The 13,471-nt window shown below is 36.9% G+C and overlaps 1 protein-coding gene across 1 annotated transcript in view; it reads left to right on the top strand.

The window, feature by feature from the left end:
* The window catches only part of APAF1 (apoptotic peptidase activating factor 1), a 29,569-nt gene extending 21,939 nt beyond the window's left edge, over nucleotides 1-7,630 (top strand). Inside the window, exons 22-26 of the mRNA XM_005421613.3 lie at nucleotides 1,146-1,265; nucleotides 1,597-1,722; nucleotides 2,460-2,585; nucleotides 3,012-3,158; nucleotides 5,986-7,630. Coding sequence (XP_005421670.1) covers nucleotides 1,146-1,265; nucleotides 1,597-1,722; nucleotides 2,460-2,585; nucleotides 3,012-3,158; nucleotides 5,986-6,129 — 663 coding nt within the window. The 3' untranslated portion in view covers nucleotides 6,130-7,630. The remainder of the gene's footprint in view (nucleotides 1-1,145; nucleotides 1,266-1,596; nucleotides 1,723-2,459; nucleotides 2,586-3,011; nucleotides 3,159-5,985) is intronic.
* Nucleotides 7,631-13,471: the final 5,841 nt, after the last annotated feature.

Consider the following 13,471-nt stretch of genomic DNA (forward strand, 5'->3'; position numbering starts at 1 on the left):
TCTGTCAGTGTGCTTGCTTCCACTGTCTTGGGGAATGAGGTAAAAGGGGGCTGGTGAGGACTGGTGTACCCACTCTGTCCAGCACAGTGCTGAAAACCAGCTAGAAATAGAGTGGCTGCACTAATGTGGGCTCAAATTAAGAACCTTTGCCTCTCAGCAAGGTGGGTTTGCTCCAGGAGTGCATTCTGGTGTGTCTGTGTTGGCCTTATCCACCTCAGGGCTGCAGTTCTGCAGCAAAGATCTGTGTCTCACTTGGAGCTTGCTGAGCCCTGGTTTGTCCTGCAGAGCACTTCAGAGTGCTGCCAGGATCCCTAGGCACGTGGTCCAGCTGCTCAGGAGCCTTCAGCCCACACAGCCAAACCTGGAGTTCGAACAAAACCTCCAAAGCACTCATGGGTGCTGATCCTCAGCCTGGGATCCTTCTCCTGGGTGTGCCGTGGGAAGCGTTTCTGCTGGCCCTCAGCTCCCTCTGGTGGGCTGAACCTCAGGACTGTCCCCTGCACACACAGCTTTCTGTTCGCCCTGCTGCAGGAAACCTGCTCCTTTGAAAACTATTAAATCATTGCTGATTAAAATAAATTGATGCTTAATAGCTTCTGAAGAAAATATTTCACATAACTCATTTTGCAGTGAATAGTTGAATTGAAAATAGAAGTGTCACTTTGTTACAAAAAGGCAAAGCAAAATGGCAGTTCATTAAAAATGCCCTTTAAAAATATAAAAGAAATCTAATTTAAGTCAGCAAAAACATGAGGTCTGCCAGGTGAAATAAGTCTATATGTTGTAACAATAAAAGGTTTAAAACCCCCAACTACTGAGATGCCTGAAAGTTATTGGTTTGCTGCTTATTTGTTGGGGTTTTTTTTTTAATTACCAGTGAATTTTAAGTATCAAATTCACTTTGCAAATAAGATTATATGTGTATTATAAGGAACTCTGTCATAGGTTGACCATAAAATGCTATGGCACCCTCAATCTTCATCATTCCATTATGGATCACTTCAATATGTAACATTTTAATTAATCACCACCACCATCATAAGAACTTGTTATTAGTCTTGTTACTTTAAAAGAAAATGTTAGTTCATGCTTCTTATGTTGGCTGTTTCACTTTTAAAAAAAATGTGTTTGATTTTTATGATTAGATATGGAATTGGCAATTGAGTGAATGTGTGTTCCTAAGAGGGCACAAGGAAGCAATCAAGGATTTTAGACTTCTGGAAAATTCAAAACTTCTCTCTTGGTCATTCGATGGAACCGTTAAGGTGAGTAAAAGGCTGTGAACTGAGAAATCACATCAAACACATTTGACTGTCTCTTGTAACATTTGGTATTTCCTACATTTTGTGTGGGCACACATTTTACTGAATCAGTTGTAAAGCATAAGCTGACTTTTAAGACAAAATTGTGGATTTTCTATTTTCAGTAAGATCTGCACTGTTGCATTTTAACTATATCAGTTAGTATAACAAAATGTTGGCCACATTAGAACTATCTAACTGAGTTTTATCCTTTAAATATTGTTGTGTAAGATGCAAGTGTTTTAACCTTTTTATTGTGTTAAAAACTAATGGTTTTTTTCTGTATATGTGGTAGGTTTGGAATATCACTACTGGAAACCCAGAAAAAGATTTTGCTTGTCATGGAGGTGCTGTTCTTTCCTGTGCTGTTTCACCTGATGGTAGTAAATTTTCATCTGCTTCTGCTGACAAAACTGCAAAGGTTGGTTATCTTCTGTACGGAGATAAAAATGGTGCCTTATTTGTCCTGAAAAGTAGTCTGTATTTTTCATTTTGAGGTAACTAGTGATTATTCAAGTTATCCTGTTGTATTTCTAGTTTTAAATGTCCTATATCTGTCAACATGTTACTAAAGCTGCTGCAGTCATTTGCAATTGATCTTGGATATAACTTAAGCCTAGTGGCTTCTGTACAAATAAAATGTGTGTTTAATGCACAGCTTTGTGCAGAACACTGTTTATCTCTCTGTATCGATTTGTTGATAGTCTGACATTCTTAATTTGTAAAGTTGAGAAAAATTTCTGAGACTTCCAGTGGTTTCTGTTCATAGGTTGAGAAGGCAGGTGCACAAAGTAGTGAGCTGGGGCTGCCCCATTATGTTCGTAAAACATTTCATTAGATTTCTAAAATATAATTTTCAAGTGATGAATCCTATTTCTGTGAACAGTTTTAACTTCCTTGTAAATATATAGGTTTCATTAAAAGGTATATTGCAAGGAAAGATACATACAGTCAGTTCAGTAATTCCTAGCAAGTGCATTCTTGTGTGATTCAGGTAATAAAAAGGAAAACCAGACTCTACAGTATAATACATTTACATAAATTCACATACAAATATGCATTTGTATAAAAAGTCTTATGTACCTTACGTGCCTTTTAGAAGAAATCATAACTGGTTTTGAACTTGTCTTTCACTCCTCTGTAATGTTTTCCATTTAGATATGGAGCTTTGAAAGTTCATCTGTTCTTCATGAACTGAAGGACCATGAAGCCTGTGTGCGGTGCTGCACTTTCTCTCCTAATAACAAACTGCTGGCCACTGGAGATGACAAAGGAGAAATAAGGGTACTGCTCTAACCTTGATGTTATTTTATAATTCCATTGACTGTCAGTTCACAGACAGAAGAGTTCTTTTAGTTTGTGTCCATAGCATTGGGGTGAACATTGGGGTGAAAATCGCAAAGTTTGCCGCATGAGGCAGTAGTTTGTAACCATATTGTTAGATTTATGTTCCATGAATGCTAAGGAACTGATTCACAGGATTTAATAATAATTCTACTGTGAATTACATGTGTTATTAAATCCTCTATATAAGATACAGTTCTAAAACAAGATTTTTTAAAAATTATTTTGTCACTTCATGTAGAATATATATTTACAAGGTGGGGTTTTTTTTTCCTCTAATACAGAAAATGCATTTCAGGTTTCCTTATTTGAGGCATTTTTTCCCTGTTAAGTTTCCTTCTATAAATACTCTTTCCTCTCTTTCAGATTTGGGATGTTTTAACAGGTGCATTACTTCATTTCTGCTCCCCAGTTACTGTAGATGAAGGAGAGCCAACACATGGGGGTTGGGTAACAGACCTCTCCTTTTCTCCTGACAGTAAAATGCTTGTGTCATCTGGAGGCTATCTTAAGGTAAACCTTGAAATAAAATAATACCCTGTCATACCTTACTAAATGGCAGTACTCTGACCTTTAAGACTAATTCAATAAACAGACCTGAAACATTTTACTTAACACAAAGCTGCTTCATTTTTGTGATGGTCTAGCACTTTTCTTCTCATATCTGCAAGTCCCCTGAAAAAGTCTTTTAAGAATTCAGGTTAGTTTTCAAACTCTGTACCTTCCATTTTTATAAACTTCAGATTTTCATTTGCACTGTCCTTCCTTAACATATTTAATTTAAAAGATTCCAGTCATTTTTGTCTGCCTTAATAGCAGACTTACTTTTGACAGCAATTCTGTTCTTTATAATGAGCAGAAAAATGTTCTGTATCAGGCTTCTTTTTTTTTTTTTTTTGAGATACTGAGGTTTAAATTTTGTCATAAGTAGAAATCCAGAAGAAATTGCAGGTGATGATTTCTGCCTTGAAAGACATTTTATAAGTAATATTTTGAGGAAATCAATGTTTTCATCAATCTTTCATTGGTTGAGGCATCTACTGGGCATATGGCTTTTTGGGAAAGGGAAGAGATGGCCTTTTTTCAGTCTGTGAATTGTTCTTTGTAAATTTAAATTTCTCATGAGGTTTTGTGTTGGTTTTTTCCCCTTGTGATAGCCAACACCTGTTATTAGGTGTTATCTGTGTGTGTGTGTGAAATGACAGGTGGCAAAGTTCTCACCTCGAAGGGATGGAGTTTAGCTGATTGTTGGTCAGTCTCTTGGTGTTAGACATGCTATCAGACTAATTCTTTGAAGTCAGTAACCGTGTAACAAAGACTTGAAATTTCTAAGTTAGTTTTGAAAGTACCTTCTGATGTTCATTTTATATTAAAGAACAAGACTTACTTTCTGGTTTTTAGCTTCCTCCTCATTTTATCTTGTGGTTGCACAGTATGGCATTGTGATGCTTTTTGGAGTGTAGAATGATTTAGGATGTTAGGGACTTCTGGAATTCTTCTAGTCCAGCCCCTTGTCAGAAGTGGTTTGCAGAGTTAGGTAAAATTGTTTAGGGCCTTGCCCCATAAAATATTGTCCCCGGTCCAACAGGATTGCCTCTGGGCCCTGTAAAGAGGGTTATCTTTAGCCTTATCTCTGTTATCTTTAACCCTCTTATTAGATGAAGACAGCAGCTAGCTTCCTAAACAAATGCAGTGCTCTTCTTCCATGGCATCTGTTCTAGGTGTCCAGCCACCTCAATCACCGTGTGCTGGTCTTGCTCCAGTGTGTCAGTGTCTTTCTTGTACTTGGGCAGGGCTCCACACGCAGTGACTGAACTAACAGCCCACCCAGTTTGTTACCTACCTTGTATTCCACTCAGCCAGTCCTTATCCCTCCAGTTTGGCTGTAGGGATGCTATGGCAGACCATGCTGTTGGCATGGCTAAAGTCAAGGTTGCTCACATCCTCTGCTCTTGCCATACTGTTTGGAGAGACACCATTTTTGTCAGCAGAAGTCAATTGGGTGCTTCAGCATGATTTACCTGTGGTGTATCTCTGCTAGTTTTCAAGATCACATCCTTGTTTTTCATGGGACTTGAAATGACTTCCAGAAAACTTGTTCCATAATAATCCTGGACTTTGCAGTGAAGATTACTGACCTGTAGTTCACACAGAGCCATTTTGTAGGGAGATACTAATCAGGGAAAGTCCAGAACATTTCAGGGGTCTGCACCCCTAAAAGCTGGACTGAGTTGGACTGTAGAGTTACATGAGCGACACCTTTGAATGAATGAATTATCTTAGTCACAGATGAGGGGTATCCACCTGGGCACTATTGAACTTGCTGTGTGAGTGGTGCCCACTGGCACAGGACCTGCTTATTTAGTCAGAACAAAGATTCAAAAGCTCATTAAGATCCATTTTTGGTTTGGTTAATTTTTTTTTCTTTTTTTGAGGGGGTCTCCATCAAATAACAGACACTTTAGGAACAGTGGTTTTAATCAGAGCATTGTAGCTGTGTAGTTGCAAATCTGTAGTATGCACACAACTAGAATGTTACATATTGCATGAGATGAGTAAGCTAAAAAGTAGTAATACCATCTGCTTTTCAATGTGATCAAAGCTGAAGGTAATCTGTTGTGATATTTTGCTGCTGCACTCAAATGCTGCCAGAATAGAAGGTAGAGATCTTACTGTCACAATGGAATAACAGCTTTGTGCTGGATTGTGTTAGGTCCAGTTTTGCATTGGTCTACAGTTTTTCTGAGAAATGAGAAATTTCAGACTATGGTAAACTGATGGTTGCAGGTTTCTTTGTTTTTAGTGCTAACTGTGTATTCTAAAAATATTTATTGTAATCTCACTGAAAAAGAAGTCAGTCCTACTAAAAAAACTGCAAATGGTTTCAAACATATACATGATCAATCCTCTTGTGTGTCTAGCTAAGTTTTTAATTCAGCTATAGTTTAAGTTATCGGGTAATGTGTTTTTTGTATTCATTTGTTTATATGAAAATACATAATTTTTAAAAGTTTGGACATATTGCAGTTTATGTCTGTTGATTGCATTTTGTGATGGGGTAAGGGGCAGTACCTGAATTTATTTTGTATGTTTTCTTGAAATTTAACAGCTTCAGTCTTTTTGAAGTTTCTTTTCATCTGAAAGCCTTATATTTAGTGATTAGTCCTAAACTTATTCTACTTAAAGATTGTTTTTAATGTTAATTAATTTAATGGTTTTATTTTTAATTCTACCTCTTTGGTAAAAGCAGTCAACTGGGTTAGCCATGCTAAGCCTGTTAATAGATTCTATTCTGAACTTCTTTCACCTAACTAAAAGTGTGTTTTTACTTTTTTTATAGTGGTGGAATGTAACTACTGGAGAATCCTTACAAACCTTCTACACAAATGGAACAAACCTCAAGTCAATATATGTGTCCCCTAATTTCAAAGTATATGTGACTGTTGATAATCTTGGCATTCTTTATGTACTACAGAAGTTCTGATTAGTGGTCTGAACACTGCAAAGATAACTAATTTTTTAAAAGCTGGAGAGAAAATTTTGCTTTGTCTGACAGTCATTAAGCTGTGAATTATATTTAATTGTTGTGTTCATGTATATTTATGTGCTTTTATGCATGTTTTTTCAAATGAACTTGCATTTAATCTTGTTTTTAATAAGAATTATTATGATCCTTAAATCTTGATTTGCATCTTAAGTATGTTGCTTCCAGTTTTGTAAGGAAATTATATTAAGATTTATTCAAATTAGCTGAAATTAATATTAATAGCAGTGAAGAAAGAATAAGCGTATAATACTTTGAAATTGTATTTTATGCTAAAGTTGATGGCTAAATGCTCTCCAGTCATGAACACAATTGTGCAAGATGCAAACCCCCCATTTTTTTTGGTGCAATGCAAGGATTTTCATTTAGTACAGAATGGGAAGAAGCAGGGACATTCTTCATTTGCAAAATGGAACCAGCCATGTTGGTGCTTGATGTTCAAGCCAAATTGAGAAGATGTTCAGTTTACAGCAGCTGTGCCTCCCACTTGCAGTAAGAACCTTCATGCTTCAAACCTGTGGAGATAAAGCCCATTGTAACATGGATGAGCTGTTCCTATTAAAGGGAGCATCCTGAGTCTTCTTTTCTCATGGCAAAATCTGAAATTCAATATTGTAATTGAAGTGGAAGAGACTATGCCACATTTCCAGTCAAAGGATGAGTACAGCTAACCAGGTAAAATGAGAATGGAAATGGCTTAAAAGTTATGTATTGAAAATGATAAGAAGGTGTGAATTTTAGATTTTTTTTTCTTTTGGTAATAACATTCAGTTTGTACTATGGAGACACTTTACTGTTGTCAGCTTTGTTTACATGGGATTCTATGCCCAGTTGATCTCTTGCCTGGTAATATGTGATTTTATGTTTTTTTAAATGTTCTTTTGTAATTTTTACAGTCTATTTATAGATTCAATATAGGGTAGAAATATCAGTGTTTTGTACTAATTGTACTTGACAAATGCTTTCTGAATAATTGGGTAGCAATGTTCTCTTTGGTACCTAGTAAGCCTTTTTCTATTCAATTGCCTCTCAACTGCTATGAGCAACTGCAGAAGCATTAATATGATTTTCATACTTTTGTACCTGGCAGTAGAACACTGTCTAACTACTTGATTGTAAAAAGTACAGTAGCAAGTATCTCAACTGGTACAGAATAATGAAATTTTTACTTTTAGTATTTTTTTGTGTGCATTTCATAAAATTTAATAGGCATTCTTAGTATTTCCCTGGTTTTGACAATCACCAGTTTTTCCTCTTTTCCAACTTGAAATTCTACTCTTTCTAAGGTGCTGTTCAATACGGGTCAGTATAATCAAAGTACTGCTAGCAGAAATGTAAAGAGAAGAAATTCAATAGAAAAGACCATGATGTTTTGTATTTCAAGTATGTACAGTACTTAATAAAGATGATCCAGGCAATATTGGCCAAAGTTGTAAATGAATTTGAATTCCTGAGTCAGTTTTTTTATACCTGGGAGGAAGGGGGAGTGCTGCATATTTTATTGTGGGGTTTTTTTTCAGTCTAAACATAATGCTGCTTCACAAACTGCATCAAAAGTGCTTTGAGAGGTGAGCAAGAGTATTAAATATGGGTGTGGAGGAAAAAGGAAACAGAGGGAAAACAAAGTCTTGGAATATGTCTGCAATGTTCAGGACAGAGTTGTTTCTGGTGTCCAGTTTGTAGAGAGCCCATCAGGACCCCCTGAGTAGCTGAGGATCCAAGGAGCAGGAAGCTTCTCTTAGCCAGTGTCCCTCTATCCCAGAGACTGTCCTTACTGCTTAGGACACTATCAGGCTGAACTAAGAGACCCAGCCAGGGTAAAAAGTACAGGAAAAATATTTCCACTGAGGAACCAGGGCAGAAAGTTCTCTGAGAACACTAATGAAATTCTGATGATAAGAAAAAAACCTGATCATCACAGTTTAATGCAGAAAACAAATGGTGCATGAGCAGAGTTCTGAGACAATTGCAATTTTTGAAGTGACTAGGAAACAAACAGCACAGAAACTTGAAGAAATGTGAGATAAATATGACATTCTTAGATGTTCTGGAAGAATGACAGCACAGAAGTGCTTGTTGCTGAAACTGAGGAAGCTGTTTTATACAGAAGGTGATGTTGAGAGGGCTGCATTCACATATGTAGAAGTCTGGAGCTGGCTGTAAGTATTTGAAACTGAGGTGGAAGAAGAAGAATAGTGATGAAAATGTCCGAAGAGCCAAAGAGTAGATCTGATTTACAGGAAAAATATGTAAAATTCAAGTGAAAAATCATTGAAATATGAGCCAGGAAAGCAACTTCTTCAATTTAAAATATTTAAGAAGACAGTTTACTGTAATTAAAAAAAAAAAAGTCTTATTGTATGAGATTTGGCTGTTCTCTTCAATGTTACATGTATTGTAAAGGAAACAAAAGAGAATTTGGCTAAAAGCAATTTTTATGTCGATTGAATATTAGTGCTCCCATTATCTTTTTTAATGTCAGATCAAAATGAATCAGTCTATGTTCAAATTTAACTAATGATCATTGCTAATGTTATCTAGTTCTATAACTGAAATTATAATATCCTTTTGTGAAAACAATTTGTATACTTCCTATTAACCATGCCTATCAGTTTCTGTAGAAGTTTTGAGTCTCTTCACTTTGTCAGTTAAACCTACATCTCCTTCACATACCCCTTTTTTCTCTTTCCTTGGGAATTGTACCCATGTGTGATACAGCTGCTCTAGAGGATGCCTTGTATTGCCTTGAAGTATACCATTCCTCCAACTACAGTGTTCTCCTTCCCCCTCTCTTATCTTACACAGTTTGAAATAGAATAGTGCACTGAGCGCCTGAGGGTTTCCAAATAGATCTCTTGTAGTGCTGGAATGGGGGGGTAGAACTGGAACTGGTAACCTGTTGCCAGTAGAGGACTATCCCCCACCCCAAAATTATTTTGACTCCTTTTGAAAATTGCACAGTTAAACTTCCCATTAAAGAATGCTGTGCAAATTGCTGCTTTGAGGGGATTTTTACAACTTTTAAGTTCAGTGGAGTCTCTGTATGGGGCCCAATTGCCCAGGTTTTATCTAGCCACAACAGAATCTGTCCTTATCACTGCTCTCCCGAGGTGTTTTGCTGAAGCTGATGCCCTTGCAGGTTTCTGGGGAAAGCCAGGCTGAGGGACTCTGACTTGGGCGGTTTCCTCTGCCCTGCTGGAACAGAACATCACAGGGAGGCTGCTTGCCCTCATCTTCAAGAAGGTGCTAAATCCAGAATGGCAGGAGATCACAGGGAATTCAGGTATGGTTTTGCAATTGCTACTAGAACACAGCCTCCTTTTGAGCTCTTTGGTTGCCCTTTCTCCTTCATAGCAAGTACAGGTTCCATGGCAATGCCCAGGAGTGGAAAAGTCACCCTTGGGGCTGTGTTTGCCTCTGGTAGGACACCTGAGCTCTCAGGTGTATTTGTCCACCTTGTGCTTTCCTCCTCCTTGTGTCTACTATGGAGGCACAAATTTATTTGGGTTCATAGATGGTGATGATGATGCCCAAGAGCTCTGAGGACTTGGGGCACCTAATTTCTGTCATGATTCCAAGAAAAGCAGAAGCCAAATGACCTTTACTGTTTGGAGGACAGGGAGGGTGCCAGATACTCTGAACAATTCCAGTACAATATCTTTTTTTTTTTTTTCTATGCCTAATTTCACTTTGTTCTTTCAAGTTAGCAATGGGGCACAGTCACTGGCTCTGCCAATATGCAGTAAGATGTTAAATTGAGGCTTGTTTGTGGCTGGAACTCTGCAGTAGATTGATTGTGTTTTTCAGTACTTCCAAAGCTTCTGTGGGGTGTGCTGCTATCCATGTCTATGATGGTGTTGATGTGGGCTTTTTTTTTTTGGGAGGTGGGGGCCAGTGGGTTTGGAGCACAGATGCTGGCTTTTCTTGGGTTTTAGGAGGCTTTTCTTCCAGATTAATTCACTGCACAGCTTTCTTCTAGGAGGGGTTTTTATGAGAAACCTTGCAACTAGATTTAATAGAGGCCTAGGCTGAGACTGTTGGGGTACATCCTAAAGGAGTATAAAGGAGTCAGATTTTCAGTTTGCATGTGTCATTGACAGCTTCATCACTTCCTATATCATCTCCTCCAGTTGCACTTGAGGGATATAGCACAACTGAGTGATAATTGGACTAGAACTATTTAAGCTGCCTGTGTGTGTTTGTTCAGGAGGATGAGAAAGCTAAAGTATCTTGTAAGTGTTTCAATAGGCAGTTTCTCTCTTGAGGCCTGACTGTTTACAGAACAAATTAGCTTCCTGTGCTTGTTTCCATTTAACAAACCATATGTTGTACATAGGAGAAGTGCTCTGAGAATGGTGAGATTCATGTCCTTCAGGCTAGAGAGGATTCTCTTTCTGCACTCAAGAGGCATCCTCTGAGTACTACTTAGGATGCTGCAATTAGATTCCATGTGTTTATCTGGTATTTTTAATCTCTTACTGTATTAGCTTCCTTCAATTTACTTGTGTCTCTGATTTATTTTTAGCTTTGTTCATGTTTCTCTAATAATGTATTCAAAACTCAGATGAGTTTTGAAAATCATGATGTTTAACTCAAAATGAGGCAAAGACAAATTTACACATTCAAACTCATCAAAAGTAAACATGATGCTCCTCAGGTAAAGCATGTGTTATTTCTAATTCATAAATGCACATGAAGTATGCTTGATATTTAAAATACCTTTTATTTTATTTTTTTAAAGCATTAGACTCTTCTAATTCTTCTCTGTAACTGTATAGAAAATGTAATTTCCGTATCACTTTTCTATAGTACTTTCTAGCATATGATAGCAGTGTTTTATTTCTAAAAATCATATTATTTGCCTGCCATATCCTCCAAAGGTAGTAATAACTGTTCATATTCCTCTTTCTCATTAGAGTCAATATTTGGATTGATAAGACTTTGTAGCCTGCTGGTTCAAACTCTTACTTCAGTGCTAAGAAATCTTAGTCTTGACACATTTTGAGAGCAAGTTTTCCTGTCCCGGAGTAACAATAAAAACATTTCTTTCTGTGCTTCCCAGTTATAACCACTTAAATTCCTCCTTTAATTTAATATTGTGATCAGTATTGGCTGTTGTTTATAAGCCCCTTGGCAGAAGTAGTGTAGGGGAAAAAAGATTAAGGAAAGCCTGAAAAATATACTTCTGGTTTAATAGCCCTGAAATAACACCTGAGAGGAATAGCATATTTTTAATTTGAGACTTGGAAATGCTTAGAGCCTTTTTAGTAGAGAACAGATGAATGAACAGTCATAAGCATAGGCCAGTGGAAATTTGTCTCTAAATGCAGATCAAACATTTTGATCTAAAGACTCCAGCCTGAAGCCAATAATCATGTCTTGATGGTTGAGCACTCAGCATCTGCACAGTAAGGTAAGATATACTTAAGGAATCTGGTAGCTCCTGATTTTTTCAGTGTATTTGCACTATTTCTTAAAAGGTGCTGCGGAGTTTATTTAAATTCAGTACAGGATAGCAATATAGATTTATATTTCCAGCTGAGATCTTGGAGAGAATGATGTGTGGTCTTATCAATACATGCCTTAAATTTCAGAACTAGGAAATAAGAAGAGAATCAGTTTCAAAGAGTTTGAAAAGAAGAAATGTTACCTAAATTTTACCTGGATTTGAGTATATGCTTAACAATAGCATGAAAAAAGGTCACCTGAATGTGTCTGAGTTTTCAAAATAGCTAAAGAGATGTTTTAATGCCTTGCAGATGTTGCACCCTCAGTTTATCAATGCCAAAAAGTTGTAGTTTTTCTACTTCAAAAATTATAGTGCAGATACTAATTAAAAAAAAATTCAACAGTACCAAGGATTCAGCTCTTAAGTTGTTGTTTTGAGTCAGCAGCTGGTTTTTTATAGTCTGGAGCACTGGGTTTGAGGGAGATCTTACAGGTACACATTCATTCAAAGAAATGGTTGAGGGGCCAAGCTGAACTTGTGGAAGAATTGTTTTTCACTATGAAATTGTATGAGTGAATACCTGACAGAGATAGGTACAATTCAACTGAACTTCATGTGACCTGGAATTTTCTTCACAGCATATCTTGATCATTTACATTTGGTTAAAAATATATTAAACACAGTAAGTGGCAATAACTGATAAGTCTACCAATTTGACTGCTTAATTCTCCTTTTCCCAGAAATATCTTTGTTGAAAGGGTTAAGCTTTTGTTAGCTCTAGAAAAAGAAGTCTATTCCTTGAGCTATGGTCTACTTTTCCTCTTAAGCTTCTCCTAGATGTGAGCTCTTTACACACTGCAGTTTCTCAAGCTCCTGTACTACTCCTTACACCTCATTTTTAGTCCTTAATTAATTATGTCAACCTTCCTTCAAATGAGGGGTTCCACTGTTCAGGGTCCTAGTACTGGTAGCGTTAGGGGAAGACTTGCTGCAGCAAAGTTTGGACTTCACTGTTCTTTTATTTTATCACAAAGTAACTCTGTGGAATGGAACATTTTCTCAGTTTGTGTTCTGGATCTCTCTGGTTTCTTCAGCATGTAATAGCAAAAAAAAAGAGTGATCTTTAACAAGCTGTTACATTTATGTGTTATATATCATAAAGCTATTTTTTTGCTAAAATACAAATTTAGGAAATTAATATCATATTCTCTGAAAATGATGATCTTTTCTATACTAATTTTTATTTTGCATTCAAATTACATCACCTCCTTTTCAAAAATTAAGCCGCAGTACTTCCAGCTCATGCAATTTGTCCGTCCATTTTGCTTTACTTATTTTGCTCTTTATTTGAGTTCTCTGATGGGTTAGACATTACTTTAGGATTGTTATGTATCTGCCAATGTGTTTCTTTTGTTTCTCATTTGGAAGATGAGAATTTGATCACAGTGAATACTTTGAGCAGTTAGCAGCAAATACAAGAGGCCTCAACTTTGTGAGAAAGAGTATATCATACTTTGGATGTCTCAGCTGGAATTAATACCTATGACAGGAAACAAAGGGGCTTGGAACTTGAGTGTCTTATGTTTAGAATGTGTTTTTAACTACATTTGAGTTCTAACAAAATGTTTTTTCTATTGAAAATTAGATATTTTTTGTCTTTCTAAGTGGACTTTTCATAGCTGCTGAGATTCCTTGAAGGGAAATGAGGAATGTCCATAAACCCAGTCAGAATGTCAAAGTGAGAACAGCTGAGTTAGGTATTGTAACCCAAGGACTTGGTCCAAGGGAAGGACTGCAAAACTTCTTCCCCACAGGAAGTGAAGGCAAGACTTG

The sequence above is a fragment of the Geospiza fortis genome, unplaced genomic scaffold (genome assembly GCF_000277835.1).
Source record: "Geospiza fortis unplaced genomic scaffold, GeoFor_1.0 scaffold186, whole genome shotgun sequence".
Taxonomy (NCBI): Eukaryota; Metazoa; Chordata; class Aves; order Passeriformes; family Thraupidae; genus Geospiza; species Geospiza fortis.